This window comes from Ictalurus punctatus, chromosome 26, assembly GCF_001660625.3.
Source record: "Ictalurus punctatus breed USDA103 chromosome 26, Coco_2.0, whole genome shotgun sequence".
Lineage (NCBI taxonomy): Eukaryota > Metazoa > Chordata > Actinopteri > Siluriformes > Ictaluridae > Ictalurus > Ictalurus punctatus.
The window spans coordinates 2,188,842-2,210,000 of NC_030441.2; the positions used below are offsets into that span (position 1 = coordinate 2,188,842).

Genomic DNA, 21,159 nt, shown 5'->3' on the forward strand with positions numbered 1-21,159 from the left:
TTATTATTATTATTATTATTATTATTATTATTATTATTATTAAGTTGTAAATCCTTTTGGTATGCAGCTTTAGTTCCACGTCCCAGGCTTCCAACCATTTTCCCCCCCCTTATTCGTTCTTAAGGTTTCCAGGTGTCTCGGGTGTATCGCCATAGCAACAGCTAAAAAAAAAAAAAGAGAAATGCTACAATCGGCAGCGCCGGTGTCATCACATGCTCATCGAGTATGAGTGTTCGATTTAACCAGATTTAAGAGACGTCCCCACAGGGACGGGAATATCTCTCAGGTTTGAACTTACGGGGACGTCTGGACTGGTCCCCACAAGACAAACTGCTTTTATTGTAGTTTATTGAAATCTAAATAAATAAATAAACAAACAAACAAATAAAAGAGCCAAAATGGTTCCTTTTGGTTACCGAGGTTGGATTTAGGAGTCGCATGTCAATAATAGCGTTGATAATTAAGTCAATGGAAGGTCCTCACAAGTGTATAACAAGAGAATGTGTGCGTGTGTTTTCTTACCCAGATCCATGCTTTTGGAAGCCTGTGGCGTATAATGCTCCGGTAGTCTGCGTGTGTGTTGAAGTTGATGTGTCGGACGTCCTGCGTTGGACACGAGTTCTCGTTCCTGTCTGTAGCGAGAAAGCGACAAACGGCTCTTTATTACTAGGCTGCTCATTGGCTGAAAGCAGTAGAGACGTCAACACGTACCGGTTATTGAATTCTTTGTAACAGTCGGCTCAGAGTTTACGTGCACAGTAACGGTAAACAGGCACATGTTACGTATACTGTACATTAAGCTATTAAGATAAACATGGCCGACCTGCTTTGCACGTATCTCCGTTGTGGGTTGAAGTCCGACTCCATATCGTGAGGATGAGTCGGGAACTCATCTTCCTCAGAGTCGTCATCGTACACCCCGGGTCTGCCGTTGGACGCTGCAGCGGGACCTGTTAAGGAAATACAGCGTTAACTAATAAATTAACTGACACTGGAGACGCCTTCCAAGCGATGAGCGCTACATAATGTCTCGTTACAGAAAACCTCTCGCGTAGGGCTGTTACTATAGAAACGATAACCTGCGAACTCTATTAATATAGCACTGTGGTTGGCCTTGAAGCCGGGCTGCCGTTATAGGAAATTATGTTTCTAACTAGCTATTCAAAAGCTAGCTATGAAGCATGCTACGTTTTATTTTTATCCAGTTTATCCAACAGTGTTCTGTGGAGTGCTAGGAGCGTGATGAAAACGAAGCAAAACGACGCCAAATGCAAACTGACGATTGTAAATGTTATAATATACATCCAAGAACAACAACAGAGTGGTTTACTTTTGATGGACAAGAGACGTTAATCCAAAAACAACAGTTTGAAGGGAGAAAAAAAAAAACCGAAACGAAACGAGGCTTTGTGTTGGCAGAGCAGCTCTCTGGAGGCTGCGAGGAGAAGAACAGAGAGTGAATTTAAAGCAGTTTGTTATCCGGCCGCACAATAGCCCGTATGCAAATACGGCCCACTTAGAATCCATTTCATCAGCCTAATGATTTCAAGGTCAGACCTCACAGCGTGAAAGTGGAGGGGAAAATGTAACGATAATACTGCCATCAGTGCTTATAAAGAAAATAAATAAATAAATAAAAATAAAAGATTTTATCCTCCTCTTAGCGAGGCGGCCGTTCGAGTTGAATTAGTTAAAAAGCTTAATGTCGGGTAATGGCTAGGATAAGACGTCCGTGTGGGTTTTATTATTTTAACTTGTTTTTCTTTTTCAAAATGGACACTTAGTAGTAATTCGATTATTCCTGCTATAACTACAATTTGGCATAGAACTGCTAATACATGGTCAGGAATAACCCTCATGACATCATGAAACCATTACAAGTTCCCTGTATTTTTATAAATAAAATAAAATAAGATAAACAAACATGGAGTTTTTTTTGATCGGTAAAGGTGCAGGTACCTGGAGCACGGGCGTAGATGCTGTTGATGACCATGGGTGGATGAGCGACGCCGTTGCTCGGGTTACTCTGCGCGGACGGAGCTGGGGAAGGCTCTCTGGTCTGACTCGGACCGCCATCTAGTCGTCTCTCCTGGAAACGTTAGATTTTGTATCGTTTAGAAAGTAGCTTCAGTTAACGGTGAGACTAACATTTCTCACGTATTCCTCTCATAACGTTCATATTTTCAGTGCGAGATTACGCTACGTAGGCCTTTTTTTTTTTTTTTTTTTTTTTTTCAAAGGGCGCCAATAATTCTGTAGCTGTGGGACTGTTCGTTATTATTGAACGTTCAATTCGTTATCATTGAATGGCTAGTAGTAGTAAGAAAAGGACTGATACATGGACTGAACGTGTATCTTGAGATCCATCCAGCAACAAAATTCATCTATTCATCCATCTTTCCATCTCTTTATCCATTCATCCAGATAGGAAAGGTACGTGGACATCCATCCATCCACACACTTCTAAAAGTCATCAATTCATCCATCTTTTCAATTCCACCATCCATTTTCCAAGATCCATCCATCCATCCTGATTCCACTCGACCAGCCATAATGATTTTCTTGAATCCATCCGCTGTTGCTTCCATTCCCTTGATTCATCACACGTTCCATTCGTCCATCCAGCTATTCATCCATCTGTCCATCCACTTCCAAAATTCAATTCATCCATCTTTTCGATTCTGCCATCCATCTATTCATCCATTAATCTGTGATCCATCTATCATTTTCTATTTCCAAAATTCATCCATCCATCATCTTTTGCTCCCATTTCATTCATTCATCCATCTATTCATCCATCCACCTCCAAAATGGATCTAATAGTCATCCATATAATCCATCCACCTATCCTTTTTTTCTTTACTTGGATTCAGTTCACCATTCTATCCGCTAAATATATATCCATCCACCCATCCACCCATGATCATCTTTGAAAATTCACCCATGTGTCTATCCATTTATCATCCATCCATGCACTTTTCCTTCACTTCATTCAGTTTATCTGCCTGCTCACTATCCATCCATCCATCCATCCCATCTGCCCATCCATTTTGGTCATCCTTTCATCCATGGCCTTTACTTTATATCCATCCTTCATCCATTCAATTGATCTATCCATCCACTAACTCATTTATCCCTCCATGTTTTATACGCATACACCTATTTTGTCTTTCTTCCATTCATCTTTTCCTTCTTTCCATCCACAATCTCCTCCACAATTCATCCACTGAGTTCACCTTCCATTCATTCACTTTATCTGCCTGCTCACTATCCATCCATCCATCCATCCATCCATCCCATCTGCCCATCCATTTTGGTCATCCTTTCATCCATGGCCTTTACTTTATATCCATCCTTCATCCATTCAATTGATCTATCCATCCACCCACTCATTTATCCCTCCATGTTTTATACGCATACACCTATTTTGTCTTTCTTCCATTCATCTTTTCCTTCTTTCCATCCACAATCTCCTCCACAATTCATCCACTGAGTTCACCTTCCATTCATTCACTTTATCTATCTATCTATCCATCTATCTACACAATATACTGCCGTCCATTTTATCCTTCTATCCAGTTCCATCCATTCAATTAATCTATATACCCATCTTTTTCTATGCATCCATCCTGGCATGCATTCATCACCCTCTTTTCTTTTCATCCAAATATACAATCTATCCATCCTAAACCAGCTCCTCTCTAAAGAATAAACCTCACCCACATTTTATCTTGGTTCGAGGGAAGGACGGAACGTTACTGGAAGGAGAAAAGCCTCAGGTTGAATTTATGGTATGTGGAGGCAGTGGAGATGGAGAAACTACTGAAGAGAGAGAGCGAGAGAGAGCGAGAGAGAGAGAAAGTGCAGTCCCTTGCTTCTGCCATCAAAACTCTGGACTTCCCAAACAGGAAAGGCTCGAGATTTCGTGTGTGTGTGAAACACAGGGACAGCGAGTACTGCTGCTAAAATTAAGGTTCCAGCCAAAAAAAAACCTGGAGTGAACGAGTGCCAGTCCCGTGAGATTCCAGTCTCATCTGGCTGTTTGAAATATCCATCATAACCCTGATATCTTATTTATTACTGAATTTAAGCATTACTGATTTGAATGGGTCATAAAAATACGTGACTAGATACTTTCTTTCTTTCTTTTTTTTTTTTTGGATGAGCAGTGGACACAGTCGTGCCAGATAACTATCCAGCACAGATAGCATACGGCTCGGACAGCTGGTTCGTTCACGTGAACATTTCGGCACTGGATTCTCACGCCAAGTAGTTGGCGTCTGACGCGTCTTCGTGAGCCAGAATCCGTTCAAATGAACAGGTACCGTGATCTATAGTCATAGCCTCTATTTATTAAATCGTTATCATAAAAAAAAAACACCGTCCGAGTGCAACTAAAGGCGGGCGAAACCGGGTCCGATACCTGGCTTTACTAGATTTACTCTTGCTCCAGTGGAGGTGGGGGCGTGGTCGAGCTGCGGTTTGTAAATCGAGGGCGGAGCCGGGAAAAGAGAGTGGTAAGGATCTACACGTTAGAGCAATCCCACTCGACCACGCCCCCATCTACACAGCTCCAATATAGACACCTTGCGAGTAGGAACTAGGGAGCAATTTTTTATTATTATTTTTTATTTTTATTTTTTCTTAAAAAGCACGTGGAGAAACTTTTGAGCGTCAGAGCCGTTCATTTTGGCAAGCACTGAGACAACTCACGGCACTTTGTGCTCGTCTTTAATGACCACGCACGCCTGACACTACTCTGAATGCTCAGGTAGGCCGCCCTCACACTCTGATTAAACACCGTAACATCGTGAACATCAAACTTAACATGAGGAGTTCATCACTAGCAGCATTAACTTGACCTGAAAAAACGTTTAAAAAAAAAAAAAAAACCCATATGGAAGACCGTTAAAGTAATGGCCCCAGCTACGCACCTACAAACCGGCTCGTCAGGCAGCCCTAGCTGTGTTCTCGTGGTGCACCGATGTCTCTTTATGAGGATGCGCAGCTGTCAGGAGCAGGACACACAGCAGGAGAGAGCTCCGGTGCCTTTATTCAGCACCAACTCCGTCATACTATTATGACTACTACTACTACTACTATTACTACACACGCACACGCTTTATTAGCCCTCTCATGTACAAGGTCAGCCGAACGGACATCACCGTATCAAAGTCATCTCGAACGCACAGGTGCAAGACAGCAAGGAGGGATGATTCTCAGGTGGAGGGATATCATTAGCGCTCGATCATGGCTCTTTAAACGTGTCACGCTTTTCATATCTCCGTCTCTAGTGCATGACAGCGAGGGGGGGAAGGAAGAAAAAGAAGAAGAAACGGAAGCGTTTCTATGGAGATCTTTGGATGTGGCGGTTGTTCTTTCCTGTCCTGTCTCAGGCGTTTGCTCTGATCATTGTGCTGACGGAGGGGAGGGAATCGTGTTGCTCGTTCTCTCTCTCACACCCCGATGCTCCCACGCAGGGAAGCGTCAGAGTTGACGAGGAGAAGAAGGCAATCAGAAACAGCGCGTTTGGTTGGCTGTTTCGCACATTATCCTGCGTAAATATTATAATATTATACACCCGTCACCGCATCCCTCCGTCAACCATCCTCCTCTCATTGTTAATGATTGTTCCTGACGAGTGCTACCAGCACACAGACACGCCCCCCCCACATGCCTTCAAAAGCTTTGCGTCTTAATCAGACTATTGTTGCAGCGGACAAAGAACCAACAAAGGACCAACAAAAGAAGGCCCCAAATAAGACCCCAGACTCGGGCTTGTTTTGCCTTCCTGGATCTTGGGGCAGGAGTAGGGGTGACTCGAGGTTAGATTCCCTCAGGCCAGCCCCAGGCACGCTTTCATTAAATCTCCGAGGCCGCCTTTTATCCATAGAACCCGTGCTGTAATCTGATTAACTATTTGAGGACCGTTGAGAAAAGAGGGTTAGGGTTGAGACGGAGTTCGTGATGAAGACGTCTCAATAAAAGAGGCGGGGGGGGGGGGGGGGGGGGTCAAAATGATACAAGGACAATAAGGGAAGTAGTACGTAGGCCAGACGTTGCTTATTTATCCTGTTCACTGGCAACATTTCATAACGTGGTCGAGTTTAATTTAATTTCCCTTCCGTTAAACAAATCTGAAAACAAAAGCCGTGAAGGAAATTTCGATGAGACAGAGGGCGTGTCATCGGGTTCACTTCACAAAACCCGTCTAGCGTGTCTCGGCTCCCGCTCGTTCCCTTATCGCGCCGCTTTCTCGCCATGATTAATGGCATATTGATCAGCCTGCCTGCATGCGATTAATAGTGAAAGCACCACAGCCGACACATCACCTTCTATCGAGGAGCCGTTCGAGGCAGCACCAATCACCATCCATCTCGGGCTAGATGGGGCGGGTGATAGGCTAATGCCCTCCCATGGTGCTCGTCTCTTTCTAGACAAAGTCAGATTCCTGGACTCGAGCTGGAGTCAATAACCATTTGTTTTCATTGGACACAAATGAGAAGCTGTGTCTCAGTTGATGGACTTGACATTGGAGAAAAGTACACTTGAGCTGCGTAGAAAACGTCAGGAATGTTCCAGAACTGCTTGACAATAAAAAAAAAAAAAACATCTTCAAACAAAACAAAAAAACAACCAATGGGACTGAATATCACTCCACAAAATAAGAGAACAGACTTTACACGAAAAGGAATCCTGGTCCTTACGTGCGTACTGACACGTATCTAAACTTAAAACAACATTGCACGCTGTCTGAAATACAGACATCTGGTTTGAGACTAATGTCGAAAAAAATCCTGATTATGTATGGGGGGAGTTTAGACGCGTCTGGCAACTGGAAACTTTTTCGCTCGACAGCGTAAGACGAACTGAACTGGAACTGACAAACAGATGCAGGTTTGCACGTCAAGTGGGACGCAGCAAGCGGGAAAGGCTGTGCTTGAGACGTTAAATAAATAAATAAATAAATAAATAAATAAATAAATAAATAAATAAATAAATAAATCGGACCTCCTGTCACTAGGATACACTATAACTGAAACGATTCAAACGTGATCACAGAGGTAACGGAAATCACTGTCCGTTACTTAGATGTGTGCATTTTAGTAATTCATCAGGAAAATGTAGTGAAGAATAGTGCTAAAAAGAAGGAAAAAGCAAGGAATAAGCATGCAAAGAGTTCCGTTCATTTTTATTGAACAAGCAGAAACAGGTACAGTAAAGAGGTCAAGAAATTTGGGGAGGAGGGAGCACAAAAGGGTTTTACAAAATATGACATATTGGAAGCATAATTTAATACAAATTATTAGTACAGAAAGAGGAAGCAAAGTAGGGAAAAACAGGAAACACAGAAAACGTATTACAGTACGTGCAGACCGTAGTTAGCTTCTTTAACCAGTACAAAAAGTGGTAAGAAAAAGATGTGAAAACATTCACATGTAAAAAAAATAAGTATAAGTATCAACTCAATTTTTCTCACACACACACAAAACACAGTACTCTGTCTGTCCTTGCTACAAGGTGGTGAAAGAACAAGATCTCATTAATTGTAAGGACCTGATGAGCTTCAACCTGCATTTTGGGACTTGATGTACAGAAATCTTCTAAAAGTGTTTGAACCTGCATTATGGGGACCATGCTCTGTCAGGAAACAGTGTGGGGACTGATAGACAGAGAGCTCTTGAACTTGTCTGGACCTGCATTGTGGGGACCTGATATACAGAGACCTCCTGAAAGTTTTTGTACCTGCACTGTGAGGACCTTTCTCTGTGAGGAAATACAGTGTGGGGACCTGATGCACAGAGACCTCCTGAGTTCATTTGTACCTGAATTGTTGGGACCTGATATATGGGGACATCTTGAATTTGTTTCACCCTGCAGTGTGAGGACATGTACAGAAGTCTGAAATAGTTTGACCCTACACTGTAGGGACCTGATATACAGAGATCTCCTGAACATGGTTGTACTTGCATTGTGAGGACCTTGCTCTGTGAAGAAATACGGTATAGGGACCTGATATACGGAGACATCCTTAACTTATTTGAGCCAGCAGTGTGAGGACCTGCCATACAAGGACCTCCTGAAATTGTACAGAGGTCTCCTAAACTTTTTTTTTTGCGGGGACAAGCATGTAGGGACCATTATGGGGACCTGATTTATAGGGATGTGAATCATGGGTTTTTACACAAAATTAAGTTTGATTTCAAACGCTCTAATCAAACCACAGTGTATTCAGAGGCCACCTGAGAGCCTGTAGTGGCCATAGTGGTGGTAGCGATGGACAAGTTGATGGGGCTCCGACTCGGAGGTCCTGCGATGTTGAACAGGGTAACCTGGCCACAATGAGACCTGGGGATGGGGATCGGCAAATGGGACTGGGCATACCTGGTCAGGGTATTGGTCCATAGCACGGAGGATAATTAACTGGATGGCTCCTCGCAGGTTCCCTTCCATGGACATAGAACGTCTCAGAGTCTCCATGGCATCGTTGTTGGATCGGCCGAGAAGGGATTCGCCATTGACTGCCACGAGCTGGTCGTTCACACGCAGGCGCCCGTCCTGTTTGGAAGAAGAAGTGGGATTTCTCTCATCAACATTTGAAACGCCACGATATTTTTGATACTTATCAAAAACGAGTGAAAAGCATTCCAATCCACTCGACATTCGGCAAACGAAACCGAACAGCTAGAGGTTACATCTGCTGAATATCATTGTAGGCACATTGATATTCAGATTAGCACAAGCACTTAAAAGATTAATGCATTCATACTTTCAACTGCGATTCGACAAACCGCATGCTCCTGTGTGAAAGGACAGGAACGGAGTGAATTGGATTAGGACCTACAGCTGCACGTCTTGAAATAGATCTCTGACAAGGAGGAGGAGCCGAGAACAAAAGAGATTAGCAGCTAAAGAGCCAAGTAGAGATACTCAAGACCTCTCATTGTCTGAGTGTCTTCTGGTCCTGAGTGACCTTTAGGCTGGGTCATTAACCGGCGACCACTCGTGCTGACCTGTTTGAAGAATCCTTTGATGGAGAGAGAGAAAACAGAGGGGCGAACGAGGGGCGAATGCACGCTGAGATTCCGCCGAGAGTTTTTCTAGCAGTTGTCGTCTCTGGAGGAGGTGCCGTTTTGCTAAACGTCCCTTGGCGCTTCCAGCTAATCAGTGCAGCTTTTGAAACTTTAATTAGGATTAATGAGGCTGATGCTGGGCGTGTGTGTGTGTTTTTTCCCATAGTAATCAGTGTGTCTGTAGTAGATTTCTACACCGTAGAAACACTCATACACACTGTTCTAGCAAGTGTCAAATACAATATGTGCGAATTGTGGGATTTATTGTAGGGAAATGGTTTCTGTTCTTCTTCTTGTCTATTATACCTCTCAAAATATACACACACACACACTGGACATTTCAGAACTCTCTAGCGGTGCAAAAAACAAAAAAACATCCAGCCAGTGGGAGTTCTGCAGGTGGAAACACCTTGTTGATAGAGGAGAATGGCCAGACTGGTTCGAGCTGACAGAAAGGTTTAAATAACGACTCTTTACAACCGTGGTGAGCAGAAAAGCATCTCGGAACGCATAACATGTTGAATCTCAAGGGGGATGGGCTCCAACACTAGAAGACCACATCGGGTTCCACTTGGTCTTCAGATACCTTCACCTGCATGATTTTGTGCACTGCGTCGTCTGGGTTTTGTTTTGTTTTTTTTAACGTTGCTATGGATGTGAGCTTTGATAGGGAAGAAATATGACTTGCCTTAAAAGCAGCTCCTCCGTGGATGATGGACTTGACGAAGATGCCCAGGTCCTCGCCCGTCTCTCTGGACTTGTTGCCCTTCAGACTGACGCCGAGTCCAGCCGACCCCGAGTCATTTACAGGAATCTCGTACATCAGGTGCTCCCGGCCATCCTCGGACAGGACCGGACCAGGCTGCTCTCCTTTCTAAAACGAACAATCATCGTCGTCATTAAAGTGATTCACAAGGACGGGGAAGAAGATTCGCTGAAAATCATTCGCCGAATTTCTTTTCTGGAGCCGTACAATGCTCCCGTTAAATGAGCTCTATAGTCAAGGTGTGTAAAAGGACACGGTGGCTAGGACAAAGACGGATAAATGAAGAGATGAAGAGAGATGAGGGGAGAGATTGAAAAGGTTAAGCAGGGTAGTGGGGGATGCTCTGTTTGAACATGAAAGGAAGAGTAAGATCATGAGAGCGGAGAGCATGCCGTTTCAAAAAGCTAAAATAACCTTTTCAAGATCCTTGTCTGGAAAGGTGGTGTGTGGAGTGCGCGAGTGTTTAAATCATTCCCTCTTTTATCATTATTCTTAGAGTGATGTGAACCGTCGACCCATAAGTGAGAAATTTTCGGTCTCAAACGAAACATGGAAATGTCAATTAGGTCTGGACGATCGAGGTGGGTTAGTAGCTAAGGGAAAAGGCCTTAGAGTCACAGCCTGTTCTTCCTTTGACGTGCGATTAAAAGAGAAATAATTTGCGAATCTAAATATAACATAAAACGTGCCTTCTGCCTGATTCTTTCATTTGCATTAATTGTGCTGAAGGAGTCTATTGGTGGATGAGATGGACCTCAATGGACAGAATTAAAGGCGATGCCATGAGGCAGATTATAGAGAAACTACATCTCACACACACACACACACACAAAAGGAACTGTTGGTGAACAGCATCAGGCTTTGGTCTCTGCGAGACCTCAGACTGGACCCACGTTTGCTGTTCTGAAAAACACAAATTGTGTGCGAGAGAGAGAGAGAGAGAGAGAGAGAGAGAGAGAGAGAGAGAGAGAGAGAGAGAGAGAGAACTCTGGTGGTCGGATCAATGCTTCCAGTGGAGATCACACAAACCGATCTCCCGGGCGCCGTCACACTCCTCACACATACTCTGTACACAGTGTGAGCAACTGTTAAAGACATCAATAATCCCTAAACTATGATGTAATATGTAAGACTTGATCTTTCCAGCGTTCGATGGAAAGGTGCGTGAGTGTCAATCCAAGACACTTTTCAGCGTTACACCAAAGGGGGCACTCATGCTAGCTTCAGGCATCGACACTGAAGCAACAAAATAGTAAGAGCAAATCGGTGATTATTGTTCTACTGAAATGGTCCCCGGCTGCACAGGACGCATCCTGGTGTGTGTGTGTGTGTGTGTGTGGATTATTAGGATGAAAGCTCAAGGACACAGAAACCAGCAAATAGCCGCACACCCTGAAGTCTCCTTCCTGTGGGACATGTGCGAGCTGACCTCTGCACCTCCAAACTCAAAAACGTGACTGCGCTCAGAGAGTCCGGAGTCACCGTGACCTCGCCGCAGCCTCGCTGCTGTCGGTACGGCTTTAAAATATCAACTGCACTGTGGCGCAAATACAACAAAACTAGCGTTAGGTACAGAGTTAACCGCAGGGTTTCTGATTCCTCTAACGCAGATTATGTGACGGTCTACATTTTACCATCTTCAGACGGAAACGTCGCTTCCTTAGACGGGGCGAGAACGCCGTTCTGTCGTCCCCCGTCAGTAAGAGCCGATAAAAGGCCCTAGTTAATATAAGTCCCCGTTTTCTCTAGCTAGCTAAGTTACCGTCAGGTTTATTTAGATTAGGCAGGGGTCGTGTAAATCACTCGAGCACAAGATGAAAATTATCGATCATCTTTTCCCAGCACATCCCAGTGTTTTACTCCTCTTAGACCGCAGCGACTTGTCCACCGTTACAATTATCGAAAGACGCGTCGTACTTATCCATTTCGAGTTGTGTAACGCCCAAGAAACGAGTGCTCGCTCAAGCTACGCCAGCCAGTCTCTCTTTTTCCTCTCAAAGTTAACAAGACAATAAAATAAATTCGTGAACGGAAACAGCGCAGCTCGTCACGGTACCGAGCAAGCGAAACGCCCAAGGCGTTCCCCGACACTGGAGACTCCTTCCTTGAGCGTTAAAGAAACCTCTACTTACAGCAAATGTCGCTGTAATCATCTGGTGTACAAGCGCATGAGCAGTTGCTGTGGGAAGTGAACCGGTCACTTATGACACAATCCAAATCGTTCAAACTAATATCCAAAAAATATCCAGAGCTGATGGGAATACTGAGCTCATCAGCACTTTGCTGTGTTTTGTATTTTTTTTTCCATTTTTTATTTCAGGAAATCCAACTACTAGTATCTCACGTCTCTCAGGAGAGCGTGAGGCGCACAAACAGACCTGTAAGTCTGTCAGCAAGTCGTCCCCCCCGCACTTCTAATCAGGCCGACGTCTCCGGGCCGAGACCGAAACGGCAAAGCGAAATTGTTTCCAGGATGGGCGTAGCTCGTCGGTGAGGCTTCCTTCCCAAACCGGGCTACAAGGTCTTTCGATAGACAAAGGATGCTCTTTTAGCAAAGTGAGTAATGATTAACATGCTCAAACGTGGCAGGAAGTAACAGACAGAGAGAGAAATTCTTCCTGTCCTGAAAACAAAATATATCGATATGGAATGAATCGGATCGGACCAATCAGAACCACGGACTGGAAAAACAAACAAAAAAATGGTTGGGTTTAGATGTTTAGACTAGAGATCTTGTAGGTGGTTTTCCGAGAGTGTAATTGTTTATGAGGCATCGCATACACACCCACGAGCATGAAGTGCACGCGCACACACACACACAATGAAGAGCAGATGGTGTGACAGAGAGGCGACATGTCTACACCGTCATTAAATCTTTTTATAGCGTTCCATTTCGTTAAAAAAAAAAACTCCAAGCCATCAGCGACTTTTTTTTCTCCTTTTGCACGCCGTTACGTTTCGGCTACGATTTGTCCCGAAAATCGCGGGAACGTTTCGTTTGAACGTGGAGTTTCTCGCTTTTTGCTGCTTCTTTTTTCAGCAAGAAAGCATATGTGGTGGTGGTGGTGTTTTGTTTTTTTTTTGGTGCGAGACTGAAGATTGATAAAGAACTCAGTAGTTCCTGTGTGTGTGTGTGTGTGTGTGTGTGTGTGTGTGTGTGTGTGTGTGTGTGTAACTTTGAAGTGGCAGCTGTTCCTTTCTAACAGACCTTCAATAGAGCAGAGCTCTTCAGTCAATCACACAGCAGCCTGGAACAGAAATAAACCGCACACTGCAATTTAGGAGGACTTGTGCGAATGCTGCTGTCATTGTGCACAGTACTACACACTCTCGCACCGCACCACACACTCGCGATCCGCAGACGCTTCAGCTACAATCCTCCAGGAGATCATCGGATATCTTTTAAGGCACGGGGATACAGAGACTTCTTCACCGGGTGTGGAAAGGAATACATTTTATATAACAAGAAGAGACATAGAAAAGAAATTTTATATATATATATATATATATATATATATATATATATATATATATATATATATATATATATATATATATATATATATATATAAAAATTACACATCACAGTCATTATAAGTGCAAATAATTGCACTTACATTACTGTATTATGGCCTTTTATTGCTCAACTAGAGTTGCACGGCTGAACAAAATAATTTGACAAATCCTTTTAAAACATTTTTATGACAAACTTTTGAGTAATAAATACACGGATGACGCTACTTCAACATTACACATGTACATCGTGTGCAGTATGTAACAGTGGCATGTAGTATGTAATGTGTAGTACGTATTGTGTAGTAGTACGTAGTAGTATTCTGTATTGTCTAGTAGTATGTAATGTGTAGTATGAAGTAGTCATATTGAATAATATTCATGTAGTAGTATGTAGTACGTATTGTGTATTAGTATGCAGCATGACACGTACAGTGTGTAATATGTAGTGTGTAATATGTAGTGTGCAGTATGCAGTGGTGTGTAATATGTAGTGTGCAGTGTGTAGTATGCAGTGTATAGTGTGTAATATGTAGTGTGTAGTGTGCAGTGTATAGTGTGTAATATGTAGTGTGCAGTGTATAGTGTGTAATATGTAGTGTGTAGTGTGCAGTGTGTAATATGTAGTGTGTAGTGTATAGTGTGTAATATGTAGTGTGTAGTGTATAGTGTATAATATGTAGTGTGCAGTGTGTAATATGTAGTGTGTAGTGTGCAGTGTATAGTGTGTAATATGTAGTGTGCAGTGTATAGCATGTAATATGTAGTGTGTAGTGTATAGTGTGTAATATGTAGTGTGCAGTGTGTAATATGTAGTGTGTAGTGTGCAGTGTATAGTGTGTAATATGTAGTGTGCAGTGTATAGCGTGTAATATGTAGTGTGTAGTGTGCAGTGTATAGTGTGTAATATGTAGTGTGCAGTGTATAGTGTGCAATATGTAGTGTGTAGTGTGTAATATGTAGTGTGTAATATGTAGTGCGTAGTGTATAGTGTGTAGTGTGTAGTATGCAGTGTGTAATATGTAGTGTGTAGTGTGCATTGTGTAATATGTAGTGTGTAGTGTGTAGTGTGCATTGTGTAATATGTAGTGTGTAGTGTGCAGTGTATAGTGTGTAATATGTAGTGTGCAGTGTATAGTGTGTAATATGTAGTGTGCAGTGTATAGTGTGTAATATGTAGTGTGTAGTGTGCAGTGTATAGTGTGTAATATGTAGTGTGCAGTGTATAGTGTGTAATATGTAGTGTGCAGTGTATAGTGTGTAATATGTAGTGTGTAGTGTATAGTGTGTAGTGTGCAGTGTGTAATATGTAGTGTGTAGTGTGCAGTGTGTAGTGTGTAATATGTAGTGTGTAGTGTATAGTGTGTAATATGTAGTGTGTAGTGTGCAGTGTGTAATATGTAGTGTGCAGTGTATAGTGTGTAATATGTAGTGTGTAGTGTGCAGTGTATAGTGTGTAATATGTAGTGTGCAGTGTATAGTGTGTAATATGTAGTGTATAGTGTGTAATATGTAGTGTGCAGTGTGTAGTATGCAGTGTAGTGTGTAATATGTAGTGTGTAGTGTGCAGTGTATAGTGTGTAGTGTGCAGTGTATAGTGTGTAATATGTAGTGTGCAGTGTGTAGTATGCAGTGTATAGTGTGTAATATGTAGTGTGTAGTGTGCAGTGTATAGTGTGTAGTGTGCAGTGTATAGTGTGTAATATGTAGTGTGTAGTGTGCAGTGTGTAATATGTAGTGTGTAGTGTGCAGTGTATAGTGTGTAATATGTAGTGTGCAGTGTGTAGTATGCAGTGTATAGTGTGTAATATGTAGTGTGTAGTGTGCAGTGTATAGTGTGTAGTGTGCAGTGTATAGTGTGTAATATGTAGTGTGTAGTGTGCAGTGTGTAATATGTAGTGTGTAGTGTGCAGTGTATAGTGTGTAATATGTAGTGTGCAGTGTATAGTGTGTAATATGTAGTGTGTAGTGTGTAATATGTACTGTGTAGTGTGCAGTGTATAGTGTGTAATATGTAGTGTGCAGTGTATAGTGTGTAATATGTACTGTGTAGTGTGCAGTGTATAGTGTGTAATATGTAGTGTGTAGTGTGCAGTGTATAGTGTGTAATATGTACTGTGTAGTGTGCAGTGTATAGTGTGTAATATGTAGTGTGTATTGTATAGTATGCAGAGTGTGTGGTACATCACAGAGGTGTGTGTGTGTGTGTGTGTGTGTGTGTGTGTAATAGAGAGTCTGAGTCAGCCCAAAGGGACACACACACACACACACACACACACACAGAGCGAGCTTTATTCCAGTCCATCACGCGTGGAAGACAGGAAGTAATGCAGGTGAGGCGTGAGATTAGCGTGTGTTTGCCGTGTTTATACGCGACCCCGAGTGTTTGATGTGCTGACAGTGTGGTGTAAATGAACTGCAGATAGACAGAGACACAATGACGGGATGGAGCACTTGCTTCCTGAGATGAGGGATGGAGGGGAGAAGTGAAAGGAGAGAGAGAGAGAAGAGGAAGACAAACACTCAGAGGCACGAGGCACTCACACCAACATCTGGGAAAGGTGGGGCACCAGAACACCCTGCCACTTCCTGTCAAACAGCTGGCCATGCATGAGGACTTCCTGCCAGCCGCTGAATCAACAGACAGAGGTCAGGGGTGTGTGTGTGTGTGTTTCTCCGAGTTGTAGTGGTTGTGAGGATATCATCAGCTTCAAGAATAGAAAGTGGGAGATATATATATATATATATATATATATATATATATATATATATATAGAGAGAGAGAGAGAGAGGCAGTCAGAAAGGAATTAATTAATTAATTAATTAATTAATTAATTAATCAAACAAACAATTAATTAAAGATGGATAGATAGACAGTTGGATGGATAAGGATGGAGGGTGGGGCAAGACAGACAAAAATGAATAAAGAAAGAAAGAAAGAAAGAAAGAAAGAAAGAAAGAAAGACAGGCAGACAGACAAAGACAAAAAGAGCGGAAGACAAAAAGACTGTGATAAACAGGGTGAGAGGTAGATAGAGAGGGACAGACAGACAGAAAAACAGAAACAGACAGAGAGACGCAGACAGAGAGAAAGAGACAGAGACAGAGAGACAGACAGAAACAGACAGACAGACAGAGAGAGAGAGAGAGAGAGAGAGAGAGAGAGAGAGAGAGAGAGAGACAGACAGAGAGAGACAGAGACGGACAGAGAGAGAGACAGAGACGGACAGAGAGAGAGACAGACAGAGAGAGACAGAGACGGACAGAGAGAGAGACAGAGACGGACAGAGAGAGAGACAGAGACGGACAGAGAGAGACAGAGAGAGAGAGAGAGAGAGACAGAGAGAGAGAGAGAGACAGACAGAGAGAGACAGAGAGACAGACAGAGAGAGACAGAGACGGAGAGAGAGAGACAGAGAGAGAGAGACAGACAGAGACAGACAGACAGAGAGACTGACCAGTTCCCGAGGTAAGAAGGGTTCCTCTTGTCTGGTCACTAACAGTGAGACGGTCTCTCCCAGCTTGGTGCTGCGTAACATTGCTACCAGCTCCTCCTGTCTGTAACCACTGATGTCCACGCCGTTTACCTACACACACAAACACACACACACAAACACACACACACACAAACACACACACACACAAACACACACACACACAAACACACACACACACAAACACACACACACACAAAATTAACATCTGTAAGTGACAGGTCTCACTGATGGGTCAGAACTCAGATGAGAGAGACCCCACCTCCTACCTGCAGTCAGGCAGGACACGTTCTACAGTCTACCACCGCACTCCTCAACACACACACACACACACACACACACACACACACACACACACACACACACACGCTCCTCAACACATGCACCACCATGCTTATTTACTCATGCATCAGTGTGTTACAATCAGTGTTATAAAAATATTCACTGCAGAAATAAATTCCACACATCAGCTGGGATGATTTCAGTAAATATTTCCTCGGCGCAGATCTTCCCCGAGTCACTGCCTTTCTCTGACTCACTCACTCACTCCACTACTTCCTGTCTTTATCAGTTTAACCCTTTCATGCACAAACTATTCACACACACACACACACACACACACAAACACACACACACACACACAGACTCTTTGGGTTGTTTTACTGCTTATAATGACACGAGGTATCAATCTTTATTGTCTAAAGATCACTTGTTAAAAAATTCAACTGATTATTCACATGTAGAAAAAAAAAAAACATTAAATCAAACATCACACCTGGATTAATAAAGCAAAATCCTCCAGCTGTTAACATTCAGGTCCAAGAAGGAAGGGAGGAGTGAAGGAGGGAAGGAAGGGAGGACGGAATGATGGAAGGAGGGAAGGAATGATGAAATGAAGGAAGGGATGAAGGACCGATGGAAGGAAGGAGGAAGGAACGATGGAAGGAAGGAACGATGGGATGAAGGAGGAAGGAACGATGGAATGAAGGAGGAAGGAAGGAAGGAACGATGGAATGAAGGAGGAAGGAACGATGGAAGGAAGGAACGACGGAATGAAGGAGGAAGGAAGGAAGGAACGATGGAATGAAGGAGGAAGGAACGATGGAATGAAGGAAGGAAGGAACGATGGAAGGAAGGAATGACGGAATGAAGGAGGAAGGAACGATGGAATGAAGGAGGAAGGAACGATGGAATGAAGGAAGGAAGGAACGATGGAATGAAGGAAGGAAGGAACGATGGAATGAAGGAAGGAAGGAACGATGGAATGAAGGAGGAAGGAAGGAAGGAAGGAACGATGGAATGAAGGAGGAAGGAAGGAAGGAAGGAACGATGGAATGAAGGAGGAAGGAAGGAAGGAATGAAGGAACGATGGAATGAAGGAGGAAGGAAGGAAGGAACAATGGAAGGGATGAAGGAGGAAGGAAGGAAGGAACAATGGAAGGGATGAAGGAAGGAATGAAGGAGGAAGGAAGGAAGGAACGATGGAATGAAGGAAGGAACGATGGAAGGGATGAAGAAAGGAATGAAGGAATGGTGGAATGAAGGAAGGAACGATGGAATGAAGGAAGGAACGATGGAATGAAGGAGGAAGGAAGGAAGGAACGATGGAATGAAGGAGGAAGGAAGGAAGGAACGATGGAATGAAGGAGGAAGGAAGGAAGGAACAATGGAAGGGATGAAGGAAGGAATGAAGGAACGATGGAAGGGATGAAGGGAAAAAATGATGGAATGAAGGAAGGGAGGACAGAATGATGGAAGGAGAGAAGAAACTATTGGAAAGAAGGAAGGAAGGAAGGGAGGACAGAATGACAGAAGGAGGGAAGGAAGGTAGGAAAGAGCGATAGAATGTAGGAAGCAAGCAAGGAAGGAAGGAGGGAAGAAAGAAAGAAAGAAGCACACAGACAGGCAGATAAATAGATAATAGAAATAAAGAAACGCAAACAGAAAGATAGATAAACAGAAGAAGGGAAGATAAACAAAAACAAACGCACAAACAAAGGAAGAAAAGAAAGATACAGACAGATAAAAGAAAGAAAGAAAGAGAGGAAGTAAGAGAGCAATAAAGCAGGACGAGTGTGTTCACGGCTGCGGTGATGAAGGTAAAGAAGCAGGGGAACAGTAAACACCTCGAGGATTCGGTCCCCGGACTGCAGGCGTCCGTCTCTCACAGCAGCACCGCGAGGCAGGATGCTCTTCACCAGGATGGGTCCAGGCCCGTGTACCACAGAGTCTCGGGTCACCACGGTGAAGCCCAGACCATCCGGACCTGCGGGTCAGAACACAACACACAGCCGTGAGGTTTATTCCGTTACTTCACTGCAACAACACGCAGACACAAACTCCAACGCTAACACTTCCCACCTGAATTAACACACAACACCTTACACGCTTCATTTTTATCCGTTTACAGTTGCATTCAATGCTGCCTCTCTTAACAGATATGAGCAGTGGTTCGCTCGCTCTCTCGAAGTTAACGAGGAAAAAACCCAACAACAACGCGCATGGTAAACTGTTACACTGAGCTGATGCTGGAGACTCTTTCCTTCACGTGTTAATGTCACGTTTTATTCCGGAATGAATAATTTAAACTCTTTTGGGATTCACGCGCGACCCGGACCTCGGAAACCCTCTGCGTTGCAGGGAGAGGAAGAGCAAGTCGGCTCTCAGCTACCCACAAACTCTCACTAATAAACCCTTCCTCGTGAGGATTAAATGGGTCTGCGCTTTAATTTCACACGCCAGCACGTCGACGGAGCGAAGGAGAGCGAGCCAGAGCGGACGGAGGGAGAGAGAGAGAAGAGGAACAGGAGGAAGGCAGGAGCACAGGGACGAGTCTCCATGACTCCGCCCTCCGCACGTGTGATCACTGAAGCTCACCCTCGTTCTTTTTTTTCCCCTCCCTCGCTCACTCTGTCCCTCTTTCCCTCTCTCCCTCTCTCCACCACACACAGTCACGACTGAAAGATGTTACACAGGATAGAAAGAGCTCCAGCATACTAAAGATGGCGAATGATGAAATCCCGTCTCCCAACGGAGCACCTGACTGACTTTCATTAAAGTTTAACACCTGGAGCAGCTGTCAATCACAGGAGAGGAGAGGAGAGAGGGAAGAGGAGAGAGAAATAGAGATAAACAGAATATGAAACAAGATGAGACTGCCACATGAGACAAGAAGACAAAAAAAAAGAAGAGACGAGACAGAAGGAGGAGAGAGACAACAAGAACACACGAGACATAAGGAAAACAACGAGGAGAGACGTGAAGAGAAATAAAAAATAACAGAAGACATGTTAAAAAAAAAAAAAAAGTTAAAGAAGAGAAGCCTATGAGAAGAGACATAAAATAAAAACGAGAGAAAAGGAAACGAGGAAAGACATGACGATGTTAGAGAAGAGGGAAAAAGAGGACCAAACAGACAAAAATAAGAAAAAGGGGAGTAAAAAAAAAAAAAATGAGGAGAGAGACCTAAGAAAGAGAGAGAGAGATCAAATAAGACAGACTACTACACACACACACTAACAAGACGAGAATAAAATAAACAGAACAGAGGAGAGGTGAGGAGAGCAGAGAGACAGACAGAGAGACACAGACAGACAGACAAACAGAGACAGACAGACAGTGAGATAGATAGACAAAAACAGAGACAGAGACAGACATAGTGAGAGAGAGAGAGACAGACAACTAGTCAGACACACAGACAGGCAGACAGAGAGAAGACGTGAAGGTCAGACAGCTGTGTCTTTACGCACCTTTTGTTAAATTGATCATCTTCCTGCCACCTTTCTTATTAGCGGTCGCTAGCGCTATAAGGGCGGGGTTTACAGTGGAGGCGGGGCTTTCGCTGCGACTCCTGGGTGTGGGCGAGGCACTGACAGGAGGAGGCGGGGTCTGCTCGCGACGCTCCACCACCACGGGGCTGCGTCTCATGACGGGCTCCTCTCTCGGAGGCGGAGTCAGAGAGGAGAAGGAGGACGTGGAAGGGGCGGGGTCAGAGGGTGTAGCATCGGCTTTCCGAAGCAGGAAGGGGCTCTTGGGTTTAGGGCCGACGGCTTGGGCGGAGTCAAGGCTGTTGAAGATCTGGCTGATGAGGCTCTTTTCGAACTGGAGCTTGTTGGACACGGGGAGGACCTCCAATCTCACGACCGGCGACGACATGGCCTGACGGAACATCTCCTGAGACCTGCGCGGAGAAAGAACAATACCATAGTCAGTGCTGTACCGCCCTGTGAAAGGAGAGGAGAGATGAGGAGAGATGAGGAGAGAAGAGGAGAGATGAGGAGAGGAGAGATGAGGAGAGATGAGGAGAGATGAG

At 43.9% G+C, this 21,159-nt stretch overlaps 1 protein-coding gene across 3 annotated transcripts in view; it reads right to left on the minus strand.

Annotated features, from left to right (window-relative positions):
* pard3ba (par-3 family cell polarity regulator beta a) overlaps nucleotides 1-21,159 on the minus strand; it is a 112,259-nt gene that overhangs the window by 41,204 nt on the left and 49,896 nt on the right. For all 3 annotated transcript variants that reach the window (XM_017456907.3, XM_017456908.3, XM_017456906.3), the window contains 8 exons: nucleotides 20,597-21,027; nucleotides 18,974-19,113; nucleotides 16,812-16,940; nucleotides 9,763-9,948; nucleotides 8,386-8,559; nucleotides 1,960-2,089; nucleotides 824-950; nucleotides 523-632 (listed from right to left, as the gene is read on the minus strand). In XM_017456907.3, the coding sequence (XP_017312396.1) occupies nucleotides 523-632; nucleotides 824-950; nucleotides 1,960-2,089; nucleotides 8,386-8,559; nucleotides 9,763-9,948; nucleotides 16,812-16,940; nucleotides 18,974-19,113; nucleotides 20,597-21,027 (1,427 nt within the window). The remainder of the gene's footprint in view (nucleotides 1-522; nucleotides 633-823; nucleotides 951-1,959; nucleotides 2,090-8,385; nucleotides 8,560-9,762; nucleotides 9,949-16,811; nucleotides 16,941-18,973; nucleotides 19,114-20,596; nucleotides 21,028-21,159) is intronic.